The 13,366-nt window shown below is 39.4% G+C and overlaps 1 protein-coding gene across 1 annotated transcript; it reads left to right on the top strand.

The window, feature by feature from the left end:
* The first annotated feature begins 536 nt into the window (after nucleotides 1–536).
* LOC103461925 (protein-tyrosine kinase 6) lies at nucleotides 537–12,615 on the top strand. Its single transcript, XM_081609342.1, has 8 exons — nucleotides 537–1,074; nucleotides 5,618–5,739; nucleotides 6,675–6,835; nucleotides 6,909–7,071; nucleotides 7,907–8,065; nucleotides 8,178–8,359; nucleotides 8,445–8,598; nucleotides 11,158–12,615. Exons 1-8 carry the CDS (start codon nucleotides 713–715, stop codon nucleotides 11,364–11,366), a joined length of 1,512 nt encoding a protein of 503 aa, XP_081465468.1. The 5' UTR covers nucleotides 537–712; the 3' UTR covers nucleotides 11,367–12,615.
* The last annotated feature ends 751 nt before the right edge of the window (nucleotides 12,616–13,366 follow it).

Genomic DNA, 13,366 nt, shown 5'->3' with positions numbered 1-13,366 from the left:
AAGAAATGCAAACAGCAGGGAGATGAAACTCAAACAAAATGTTTTGTTGAGCAGATTATGATTTATGTGCAGCAGGAGGAAGAATCTGTTCAAATGGATTCAGCTCTTGCAGATTTATTGTTTTTCATTTTCCTCAAATATTTCAGATCATAAAACGTTTTTAAAACTAATATTTTATTTTGTACCTAAAATTAGATATTTTATGGTGTTTATTGGGTGAAAATGTCACCTTTAGCTATTTAAAAGTAACTATCTGAATCAGCATTTACTTTGCTTAGGGGACTTCTTAAATTCCTCCCGGGGACACAAATGGCCCGCGGGCCACATTTTTCCTCTCATGAATAAATAAACCAAACTATTACTGTTCATTTTTAACAGTGTAACTTCACAAACACTCAATAGAAAATCCCTTTATTAAGCAGAAGTTATTGTAATCTGTTAATAGTGAATAATAACTCGTCGCAGTTCGTTTTGAACACGCAGCTTCTCCACGTCACGCATCGCAGCGGGATTTATTTCTGATTCCTCCCGTCATCATAGGCGGGGTTTCATTTACTGCTGCCCTTCAGGAAGTTCTCTGAATCATGCTGGTGTCACTCAGGACCGACCAAACCGGAACAGCGACGCATTCCGAGGAGTTTCTGCCTACCTGTCCGTCAGGTGCGGCTCACCGCGGGGCGCCGAGCGGCTCCGGGCCGCTTCCTCAGCAGCGATGTGTGACTGTCTGTCGGCGTGTGTGCGGCGGCTCCTCCCGGAGAAACCGAACCAGGGAGACGACGAACCGAACCACGGGAATAACAAGGTGGATGCTGGCGGTAACAGACCCTCGGTCAGCCCGCCGGCCCCTCCGCCGCCGGACCGGCCGTCGGAAAACGCCATCTACACCGGGATCTGGCCGTTCGACGCCCGGCACCGGGACGAGCTGTCCTTCCAGGTGGGGGACCTGCTGGAGGTCATGTGCCGCAACGGAGACTGGTGGACGGCCAGGAAGATCGAGAAGAACGGGCGCATCCTGGGCACCGGGATAGTTCCCCACAACTACCTGGCCAGAGCGGAGTCCCTGCAGATGCAGCCGTGAGTACTTTCCACGCCACCCACGGGAAGAATGACGGCTGACGGCCTGAAGGCTGGAGGAAGAGTAAAAGTCCAAGAAACGATTCAAGTAAAAAGTTTTCTCAAGCCGCAACTTTCTGATGGTTTCAACGCGCCAACAGCTGTTAAGTACAGAAAATAGGAAAAACTTTTCCACTGTTTTCTGGCGCCCCTCTAACACGACGCCCGCAAACAGCGCTTTCCTCATTTTGTGCGTCACTGCAAGTGCTGACTGATCGAAACATCAGTATGTTGATATTTAACAATTACGTGATGAACGGAAACGTTATTTGGACGTTTTGGTATTTTAAACACCAAAATGAAAATAATTCATATAAATGACATGATTGCAAAATAAACATTTTCCCAAATCAATTCAGTTAAAAACGGATCAAACTTGAACAAAAACTGCCAGAATGTGTCTTAAAAATCAAATAATCAGACGGACCAAAATGTAAAGTGATGAGGAAATATTGGTATTAGACCGAAAAGTAAAAATAATTAATATGAATAAAATTACAAAAAAAAATCAGAAAAAAAACATTTTATTAAATCTTTATATGTGTCTGCATGTGGTGAAGAAATCCAGATATTTTACTCCAGAGTAAAATATAAAATTACTCAAAGTAAAAGTATAAGTTAAGGTAATTTTATTTATATAGTTAATTTTCAGCAACCAGGCAGTTCAAAGTGCTTTAGATGAATTAAAAGGAATATTAACAAAACAACAAAAGGTAAAAAGGTAAAACGTTCAGCGCAGAAAAAATATATTTCCAAAAACTTGCATAACTAAATAATTACCACCCAACTCTCCCTTCAGCCCTCAGGATAATAACAATGGATTTTCTTCATTATCTGTCCAGAATAAACCAGATTATATCTCATCATATAATCAGATTAAAAATCTGGAACTGAAACCTGCAGACCAGCAGTAATTTAATCTGAGCATCGTTATAGTTTGCTATTAATCTACAGCTGCTTCGCTTCAGGTTTCACAACGTTAGCCACATTCATTCATTCATTCATTCATTCATTCATTCATTCCTCCATCCAGAGGGAAACAACTTTACAGCTCCATGAATATTTATTCCAGTCGTTCCTCTGAGTCCAGATGTTTCCTCTGATCAGAAAACAGGAAACTAAAGAGTTTGAAAACCTGAAAATTAGAAAAAAAATAGATTTTGAGATTAATCTCAGAAATATTCTATAGAAAATTTAAGAAAATTTCTGAGTTTCAAAAACTTCCAACTCTTTTCAAAAGAGAAAATATATTTTTTACTTTTAAACTCAGAAATTTTCTTGTTTTTTTATTTTTTATGTTAATATGAAAATTTCAAATTTTTATAGTAACGTTTTGACTTTTCAAAGTCAGAAATTTCCTGTCTTTAAATTTTTCTAGAAAAAACAGGAAGATTTCTGACTTTTAAAAGTAAAATAATTTGCTTGAAAAAAAACTCAGGGAAATTTCAGGGACGTTTTGAAATTTTCCGAGTTTCAAATTTTTCCACTTTTAAAATTTCCTTGTTTTTCTAGAAAATTTCTGAGATTAATCTAAAGTTTTCAGATGTTTTTGGCGGACATTTCCTCCTCTGTTTGTCAATATTCTGACTCTTTGTGAAGAGAAAACATTCAGACTGGGGAAAAGTTTTAAGGGTGCCGATACTTTCTGGTGTCGCATCGCTGTCACCTTCCCTCCCGGAGCAAAGCATGATGGGACGGCAAGGCAGTAAATTAATAACCTGCGACCGAAGGCAAAGTCCTGATGCTAATCTGCCTCCAAGTTCCCCATCATAATGTGAGATTGAAGTAGCTTCCTTAGAACAGGAAGTAGCTTCCTTAGAACAGGAAGTAGCTTCCATATAACAGGAAGTAGCTTAGCCGTTGGATTCAGACCTGAAGTTTTTCACGCCAAACGCCTAAAAATGCTCCCAGTTCTGATTGATCAAATCTGACCTAAAATGTCCGAAAACTACTTTCAAACTGGACACTCCTGATATGAAAGGTGTACACCAGTGGTCCCCAAACTACGGCCCGCGGGCCGGATCCGGCCCGCCTCCCTCCACATTTGGTCTGGCCCCCTGAACAACAGAGAGGATTTAGATTTTTTTTCATATACCGTATTTTCCGGACTATAAGCTGCTCATATGTGGATTTTTCTTCAACCACCAGGGGGCTCTGTAGCAGGAAGTGAATCATTGGAGGTCAAAATTGGAAATAAAAGAAGAAAGCGCCCATTAAAACGGAATTAGGTTTTAATAGGGAATTGAAATTTGAAAATATTGTTGATCAGTTAAATAGCATTGTGGGGAAAAAAGAAGATTTTTCTTTCTTTTTAAATAATCCTGGGATCATTATGAGATGAGAATTTGAGGTATAGATATTAGGATCCAGTAGATGGCAGTAGTGCAACCATAATGGATGCAAGCTGCTGTTGAAATCTAAAGAAGAAGAAACCCATTTTCTTTTAGCACATGCTAGTAGCAACACGAAGGATCAGCACTTTTACTGTTACAGTTACCTTTGGAAACTACCATAATCAGTTCAGTTAAATGTAAACTTGGCAACTGTTTCTTTTTCAACCATAATAAATGTGATATTGACTATATTTTTGGGTGTCCGCCCCCATCTGCTGCTGCTGCATCGTTGAAGAAAACCTGGAGCAGCAGAGATATCTGCGGCTTATATGTGTACGTTGGTTTTAAAAAAAAACTTTGGGGTTGTGGCTTACAGTCCAGTGTGGCTCATAGTTCGGAAAATACGGACTATAATCCTTCCTGAATTTTTTCTGTGAAGAACCCAGAGAGGGTTATTTGATTGTGCTTTCTGGAAAACAATATATTTTTACATTTAGTCACTCCTGCAATCGTCAGACCTTTTCTGTTACAAACTGACTCCGGCCCCCAGCAGAGAAGGGAAGTTATGTGGCCCTCACAGGAAAAAGGTTTGGGGACCCCTGGTTTACACCTTTTCTGTTTTCTTAACCTCACTTTTTCCTTCCACTCAACTTTCCCATGGCTACAGCTCTCTAACCTGCTTAACTATCTTTAAATCATAATTGTTTGCTAATTTGGGCTTTTCAGAGCCTTACAGTGGTTCAGATCTGATGAAAATGTGACCCAAATGTTTCCCCAAGGCATTAGAGCAGAACCTTTAACTGAACCTCCTGTTGAACACTGTAAAAAATGCCTGTCATGCCTTTCATACCAGTGGGATTCCAGTCTGATGAGTTACTCTGCAGTTCATGCCAACCCAGCTGCTGCGATCGGTTCCTTTGTTCACGTCGGTATCGCTCGCGGTTTACGGCTCCAGAACTGAAAGTGTGTCACCGGGTTTTTCCAGAAACAAGCGGGTATAATGAGCGTTCCTGGAAAAGGTTCCGAAACTTTGTGAAACTGGTTGTTAATGTTTAGTTTGTGCTAAAAACACGTTTCAGACGATTGGAAGAATCTTCAAGCCGGCAGAAATATTTCAATTTAACATTTCAACAAACTGTAAAAAAAAATATGTTGCATTTACAAAATACTGAGCTCAGCAGAAAAACTAAACATTTTAGTTAGTGGACAGATGTTGTTATTAATGCTTTGTGGTGCAGCTGAAGCGATTAATCGGATTAATCTTGATCAATCGATTGTTGAAATAATTGTCAATAACCCTGTCACAATAAGAAATAAATCAATTAATCTCATGATAAATTCAATAATTTCCACTTGCATGACTTTAGATGACAGGCTGCACAGTGGCGCAGTTGGTAGAGCTGTTGCCTTGCAGCAAGGAAGGTTCTGGGTTCGATTCCCGGCCTGGGGTCTTTCTGCATGGAGTTTGCATGTTCTCCCTGTGCATGGTGGGTTTTCTCTGGGTCCAAAAACATGACTGCTGGGGTAATTGGTTTGTCTAAATTATGTGTGTGTGTGCATCCTGTGTGTCTCTGTGTTGCCCTGCGACAGACTGGTGACCTGTCCAGGTGACCCCGCCTCTCGCCCGGTAAGCTAGCTGGAGAGGAACCAGCAACCCTCTATTGAAGAATTGAAGGGTGGCTCTAAATGTACCTTTTGGCGAAGTATTCATAGGGATATATGTACAGCATTCGTTAGCAAACATATGGCAAACTCCTCCCAATGGCCGGGAAACAAACCCGGGCCTCCCGCGTGGCAGGCGAGAATTCTACCACTGAACCACTCCTTAGATGGTATTTCAGCTCCGACACCTCCTGACCCCACAGAGGGATAAGGGTGTAAAGAAAATGGATGGATGGACTTTAGATGTCGAGTCATCAATGGATTAATTGATAAATAGTCATCAGATCAGCCCTACACTGTTTAGTTAGCATCACTAAGTTAGCATCACTAAATTAGCATCACTGAACTGATGCTAACTGAACTGCAGATAAACTTTGCTGGACGACAGTAATTATTGTGATAATGTTGCTTTGAGATCATTTTATTTCAGTAATATAATTATATTTACATACCAGCGAATAATAACTTTAATTTAGTAAAGATCTAAACTCGGTTTTGTCTCCATCCAGATGGTTTTTCGGGACGATGAGTCGCTTTGAAGCCCAAAACATCCTAATGGAGCCGTCAAACGAGGAAGCCTCTTTCCTTGTTCGGAAAAGCGAGAGGGAAAGCGTCGGATACGTTCTTTCAGGTAAGAAAAGAAAAACGGGGCTTTTGTTTTTACAGCTAGCAATCTGACCATTAGCTTAGTTGCTATCTGGTTGACGCTCTTTCCTGCTCCAGATGATGGTCTGTACTTCTTATCCATGCAGGCAGCTAGTGCGCAAATTTTTAGTTTAGCGCTTTAGCATTTGTGCTAGCTTTGAAAACTTTTAGCGCACTTAGCTTCCTGTGATTCTACAGGATAAATTCTAAAAAACTAATTTACTTGGATGTTTTGTAAGCTTTCAGTTGAATAAATTATTAGTTTTGATTATCAACCTTTCACAATTCTGCTGATAACAGAGAAAATGTTTTGATTAACACTTTAGTACTTATGCTAACGTTAGCATTTAGCACATTTAGCTTCCCCTAAATTACTTTTTCTGGATAAATTCTAAAGTTTTGTGAACTTTCAGCTGAATATAGTTTGACATCTGTGTTGAAGTTTTGGCTATCAACTATTAAGATTTCTTCAAGCAATTAGACGCCTATCTGCTCTTATTTTGAAGTGGATGAAGATTGTTTGCGCAGCATTTTTTCCTCTCTTCTTGTTCTCTCTCTTTTTCCCCCTAATAACTTTATTTCAAACTAACAGCAGAGAGCAAGACATAGACATAAAATTATTTAAGGGAATTATTATGTAGCTTATGTCAAAATTAAATTGGTGCTCAAAGGTTGCAGCCTTTAAACGACAGATATTAGCATTAGCTTCTGGTAAATACCATGTTGGTGTAGCGCTTTAGCATCAGCGTAACTAATATTTACAATTAGAGCTTTAGGGTTAGCGCAGCTAGCTCTTTAGTTAGCTGCCTCATCCCACCTTCTTTAGACCACACTTGTTTTTTCACATCCTGTTTTTTTTAAGTTTTTTTTTTATTCTTTCCACTTCTGCTTCAGTCTCACTATGTCTAAATCCTTCTGCAGTGAAATCCAACAATGTAGTCCGCCACTTTCGGATCCAACACAAAGATGAGAGTTTTTATGTGGAGCAGACTCAGCAGTTCGGTTCTCTGGCCGACCTGGTGAACTATTACTGCAAACACAGCCTGAACGACATCGTCTCTCTGGGAAGTCCATGCCACAAGGTAAAAAGGAGAAACAAAAGCGTTTCTGCTGCAGCCATGACGGTCTCCTAAAAATATCTGTTTTCGGTACCAGAAAAAGCCAAACATCGAAGACATAAACCACTTACTGGATGACTGGGTTCTCCCGAAAAGCGAGTTCACCATCGAGAACCAACTTGGCAACGGCTGTTTCTCGCAGGTCTTCCGCGGTCGCTGGAAGAACCACATCAACGTCGCCATTAAGGTCCTGAAAAATGGTATGTAGTCAAAAAACCCGATAAACTGAAGGCTGGTTTTGGGAAAAAGGTTGGAGGAAAAGGTGGTGAAGGGATTGAAAGGTCTGAACACCGTTAGGCTACGTTCACACAGCAGGCGACCAAAAATCACTGCTGCTCACCCAGAAACTGACCAACTGATCGATTCTCCTCCCAAATCAATAAAATCAGGTTCTTGTTTCTGTAAACATCCCCTGGGTTTTAGAAAACAGAAACAAAATGGCTAAAAATAATTGGTGTCTTTGGTTTTTATAGTTCTGCAATATTTTTTATTTTTTTTTCTGCTTTTAATACTTAAATGAAAAAAACATAAAAATCTAAAATATTAAAAAATTTGCAGTTTGATCTTTGATTCAACTATTAAATCTAAAATAAAATGTTTTTTTTAATATGAAGCAACACCAGAAATGGTGTCATATGGGAGATTATTTCACTTTATAAATACAATTATAAAGTGAAATATTACTTTAAATTTTTAATTTAGGAAAAATAAAATGTTTGTAGTTTTGGCATTTCTATTTTCTAATTTAGTTTTAAAACAAAAAAACATCAGATTTTTCATAAATATGGTTTTATTTTGAAGTGGAAAAAAACAACAGAAACTTAAATAGAAAGTTACTGGTTTGTGTTTTAATTTTATTTATGTTCTAATTAAACAAAGGAGGCATTCAGCCAGTTTTTTGGTGAGGCAGCAGATTGTTTTAACTACCCGGGAGAACAACTATAAATAAAGAGACGATAGTTTCACTGTCTGGCTTCTCAGTTCCTTCTTTCAGTCTGTTTTTATCTGTTGCCTTGAAATTCTGTTTTTCGCCAGACTCTGTGGACAACACGGAGTTTCACAGGGAAGTTGAAATCCTGAAGAGGCTCCACCACCGTCACCTGATCTCCCTGTTCGCCATTTGCACCGAATCGTCGCCGTACTACATCATCACCGAGCTGATGGAGAAAGGCAGCCTGCTGCAGTTCCTCAGAGGTAAACCGACGTCCAGGAACCTCGTTTAAAATGCGCCGTTGTTTAAAACGGTTGGAGGTTCCTGGGGTCTTTGGAAGAGTATCAAACCCGGATTACCATGCTTTGGTTTCAGGAAAAGAAGGACAAAATCAAGACGCTGCATCTCTGATTGACATGGCAACCCAGGTGGCTGATGGGATGTCGTACCTGGAAGAGCAGAAGAGCATCCACAGAGACCTGGCAGCTCGAAATGTGCTAGTAGGAGAAGACTACATCTGCAAGGTGGCCGACTTTGGGCTGGCACGACTCGTCAAGGTGCGCTGGTCGACAGGAAGCTGGGTTTTGTTGGTTGGTTTGAATTGAATGTGCAGCCTTTGATGATGAAATGTTTTTTGTCCAGGAGCCGTTTTACATCTCGGAAGAGAAGAAGATTCCCTACAAATGGTCGGCGCCTGAAGCCATCAGCCACGGGAAGTTCTCCATCAAGTCAGACGTTTGGTCTTTTGGGGTTTTGCTCTATGAGATTATGACCTATGGAAGCGTCCCATACCCAGGTTAGTGCAGCAATCTGCTTTTTCATGTTTACGGTACATCCAGCCCTGTTTGGGTCGCTTTCATCCAACTCCGGTCCGTTTGCGTAGAAAGTCCGGTTCCTTTTGGCAGGTGTGACCAAAACAGCAACTCTGGTTCGCATGCAAACCTCGGCCTCTGACTGAAGTGAACTCTGGTGCGATTCAAAGGCACATGTGAATGTCAAGCAGACCAGAAACCGCTGCGAAAGCAGGACTACAGCGCAGGGCATTCTGGGTAAATACAACCAAAACACAGTGTTAACTTAGCGCTAGCTGGACAAATGTTTTTTTTTTTTTACCAAAGACAAAAGAGAAATCCTACAACCGCCAAAATCTCCGTCTTTGTTTTCATTTTGTTAAGAAGGAAGTTGTGCTTACATGAGCATGGTTGACAGCGCTGTGGCACTGGCTCTGATTGGTTGTTTCTGAGCAGGAGCGGTGCATTTCTGCCGATGGCAGTAGAGCCACAGGCAGATTTTTCTCACAGATTATCCGTCTCATGTTCTACTGTCAGGACAAAGTGACAGTTTGAACAAATACATAAAACATTTAAAGTTTCGTACTGCAGATTTAAAACCCGATGAAGTTCTTCAATAAAAATAATAACTTTTTTACAGGAAATATCTGTTATTTTTATTTACTTTGGGTATTTAAAATGTATTCCAGTCTCGGAGTTTAAATAATCTTCAGAAGTTTAAGTTTTACTCATCTCTGAAAGGACGAACTTTGATTATTATTCAAATGGTTGAAAAATGGAAATATGATCATTTTTCACAATAATTTAATCGCTGGTCTCCATGTGGGTCTAATTTGACCTGAATTGCTCCATATTTTCTGCTGCTTGTCTTTCTCACTCATCACTTACACCCTGAAAAGGTTTACATGTTTCTGAAACTCAGACCCTAATTTAATGCTGTTTATCATGGAAACTCGTATTCCTCTGGTAGTTTGCGTCACCTGAAGCTTTAAAATGTGTTTTGATGTTTCAGCAGAAGAGGGTTAGTGGTGAAACTGACCTCTGAAAGCCTGTGGAGCTCATTTCAGCGGCCGCTGTGGTTGAAAGTGATTGGCTATCGCATGTTTGGGTGAAGAAATACAAGCTGCATCCGTTCCACAGGGCAGTTCCGCAAACTAACATTAACCAATAACACCTGCACGTCACATAAGCTATAAAACATCACAGGTTTCATGCAGTTTTGCTCAAATCAGCTTCAGTTAGAAACTATAGATTAGGTTGACCTCTGACCTGAACCTTCGAGCCACATAAAGACGGTTACGAAGTCGGCCTTCTGCCACCTGAGGAATATTTCCAGGACTGATGTCTCAGCATCAGAGAAACTCATCCAGGCTTTTGTCTTCAGTCCCATTGATTACTGTGACTAAAACAATCAATCAGAAGATCCAGATCGCTGCTGCTGCAGTTCTGAATAAAACCAGGAAGACAGAGACACCACCCGGTTCTACAGTCCTGACATTAGCTGCTTTTCCATTCACCGTGTAGTTGCACAATTTGACATTTGGAAAATAAATTTGCTTAATTTATTGCACAAAAAATTTGGAACAAACTTCCAGAAAACTGCAAAACATCGTATTTTGGTATTTAACATAAATTTATATCATTAAACCACATATTTAATGTCATCTTTAACATAAATAGCAATGAAAAATGCAGAAAATAAAATCACATGTGTAACATTCAAAGGCTGTCACACAACTGATAACTGAAATATTAATTTGTACCAAAAATTAAAACATAAATAAGAAAAGAGAAAATGAATCTGGTGGTTAAGATCTTATTCATGAAATAAAATACAACAAATAAAACTAAACGAACTAGAGAGTTGTGAATAAATACAGCTAAAAAGCACAATATTTATTACAACGGTTTAAAAAAACACAGCAAATTTACACATTAAACTCTGCATACGAATAAATTTGTCGAAGATATACGTTAAAATATGATACTTGTAAAGAAAACTACTATCTTTCCTCCCAGTCTACAATTACTCTTCATTTTTCTTTGGGATCAGTAAAGTATTTATGAAAACTGCAAAAAACACAAAATCTTACCAAGTATTTTTAGACTAATTTCCAGAGGAAACGTGTTCGGACATTTGAAAAAAGACAAAAAAAAACCTAACCTACAGGTAACTTTTCAGTAAAACAGAGCAGCTTGTTTTTGCAGTGAAGACACTGACAGTTACCAACGGCAACAGAAAAGGGGGAGGAGCTAGCTGTCAGTTACTGGTTGCTACGGTAACCGCCAACAGTCGAGAGCCAACAGAACCAACTGTTGAGTCAACAGAAAGAATTTGAAGAATAAATATTTTGACAAACTTCAAATCTAGAATATTTGAAGAAATGTAAAATTTGTGACTGTTTGATGTTGTGAAGCTCTTTGAACTGCCTTGTTTCCACGCTAATAAACCACACCGCTGCTGCAAGGCGTTTTATTTACGGCTTCTGCTGCAATCAGACGTGCAGAAACGCCGCATATCCTCACCACTTCTGCTTTCTCCTTCCTTCTCTGTCTCCCTTCAGGCTTCAACAACCGCGAAGTTTACAACAAAGTCAAGAGCGGCTACCGGATGGAGGCGCCCAGCAAATGCCCCGGCTTCATCCACGGCATCATGCTGAAATGCTGGCAGGAGCAGCCAGAGAACAGGCCCGCCTTCAAACACCTCAGGGACATGCTGGAGAGAAGCTGCTATGAGCTGGAGTCGCCACCAGGGGGCAGCAGGGAGCAGTGACCTGGACACAAACATGGCCGCTGCTGTGGCAGAGAAGTGAAATACGGTAGTTTCCCGGCCAAAACGGGGACTGGACCGGCCGCTTTTACAGCTTTAAAGACGCTTCACATCATCACGACAAGAACAGAATCTGAACCAGGGGTGTCCAAAGAACGGCCCGGGGGCCATTTGTGGCCCTCAGAACAATTTTGGGCGGTCCTTGATTATTATTCAAGAATACTCTAAATTTGAAGTTTTTACTAAGGCAGTTTTTTTTTTGTTTTTTTTTTAAAGGAAGATACAATTAAGATCTTAAAATGGAAAAAGTTAAGGGCAACACACAGTATTCACCCATGTTTTTGCTTCACTTTCCTGGAATTTAATGTCATTTATTAGTAACAGGTACAAAAACATCCACTGACCAGGCTTGGGCCTGACCATTTAGTAAACCTGGCAAAATGAAAACTAAAGACAAAAACAAATCTAGAAAAATATGAATCTGAAATATGGTTTGTTGTTTCAAATATGGCAAACATGCGAGATCCTTTTTTTTCATTTAAACTCTGTAATAATTGTCAACAGAAATCTGACAATCACTGTAGAGTTACATTAAAATATGAGTTGATTTTATAATTTATTTAGCAGGCGAAAATAAAAAAACAAAATAGTTTTTACAATTAAAATACTAAAAATGTTGTGAACCTTAGAATAGCTTCATCTTGACTTTTACGGCCCAAATGTAAAGTTTGGACGCCGCTGATCTAAACTTTGCTGAAAAGGCTGCTGAATATTATTAATAAACTTTTACACTACTAGTGGAGATGTTTAAAATGTGCAATATGACGCGTGTCGTCCAGATGGAATTTATTTCTCTTTGTGTCTTCGTTCCTACAGAGGAAACTGTAAATACTCTGTAGCTCATGTTCAAGTCTCACTGAAAGGTTTTAGAGAATATTACAACTTCCAGAGTGTGAAATTAATTTTAATACCAAGACAATCTGAGTTGCAGCCAGTTTTAAAGCAACCAGACTTGAGTCCAAATTTTTCCAAAGCTTCATTTTGTGCCATTCAGAGTTGAACTCGCTGGTGAAATCTGGATCATTCTGGATCATTCTGGATCATTCTGGATCATTCTGGATGTAGCTCCAACAAGAGTAACTAAACCCCAGATCAACTTTTTTTTAAGAGAAAATGTCTAAATTTGTAATTTAGAGCTCTATATTTATGTTTCTGTGCAAATGTTGACATTTTTATGTAAAATAATAATAATAATAATGCAAAACCGTCTCAGTGCTGCCCTCTTTGGGTTGAATGGTGGCTACTGCAGTTTAATTTTCCTTTTTGTTCCAGCTTGATGTTTGTCACACAGTAGAAATTTAACTTTAAGTTGCTAGAAGGTCTGAAAAGCTGCTAAACAAAGTAAAAAAGTTGTTGACCTGACCACACCCACGTTTAGCGCTGCACTTGGCCACGCCCCCAGCGTCTCCTGGCCCCGCCCACTTTAAATACATGCCAGGGGGCGGGGCTTTGCTTCCAGGTCACAAACTCTTTCTCATTGTTGAATCTTGATTTTACAGACAGATTTTATTGATATCTTCTTGAATCTCTTTATATTTAGTCACAATTTGCTTCGTTTTCAGATTTCGTGGCCTACTTCATGTTGGCAGACAGGTTCTGTTTCAGTTGTTTCACTGCTGATAAAAACTTTGAATAGTCATCTTGATCAGTTTAAATGTAGATTTTTTCAGTTTCAGACTTTTTATTTTTTAATTCTGAAAGTCAAAGTAATACAATAATACATTTTTACACTAATAAAGTTTGTTTGATGAGTAGGATCAATTAAATAAATTTTTAAGTGCTTTTAGTTGACATTTGTGAGGAAAAGCAAAGTATGAATAAACAATAAAAATTTAATTATCATTTGGTTTAATGTTCACAGTCGGCCAGCAGGGGGCGTCCTAATCTCACAGTACGATCCTCTTTACCACCTGAATCAGATCATTAGGTCATCAGCAGTGAAG

The sequence above is a fragment of the Poecilia reticulata genome, chromosome 7 (genome assembly GCF_904066995.2).
Source record: "Poecilia reticulata chromosome 7, P_reticulata-male-v2, whole genome shotgun sequence".
NCBI classification, from domain to species: domain Eukaryota; kingdom Metazoa; phylum Chordata; class Actinopteri; order Cyprinodontiformes; family Poeciliidae; genus Poecilia; species Poecilia reticulata.
The sequence above is the reverse complement of the archived record's forward strand: the minus strand, read 5'-3'. Positions and strand labels throughout refer to the sequence as shown.

Bases quoted from the DNA above. Each gene is read 5' to 3' on its own strand.
- LOC103461925 (XM_081609342.1), top strand. From the start codon at position 713: ATGTGTGACTGTCTGTCGGCGTGTGTGCGGCGGCTCCTCCCGGAGAAA. The intron at 8,066-8,177 runs GTAAACCGACGT...CTTTGGTTTCAG, and splicing joins CCTGCTGCAGTTCCTCAGAG to GAAAAGAAGGACAAAATCAA. The intron at 8,360-8,444 runs GTGCGCTGGTCG...TTTTTTGTCCAG, and splicing joins GGCTGGCACGACTCGTCAAG to GAGCCGTTTTACATCTCGGA.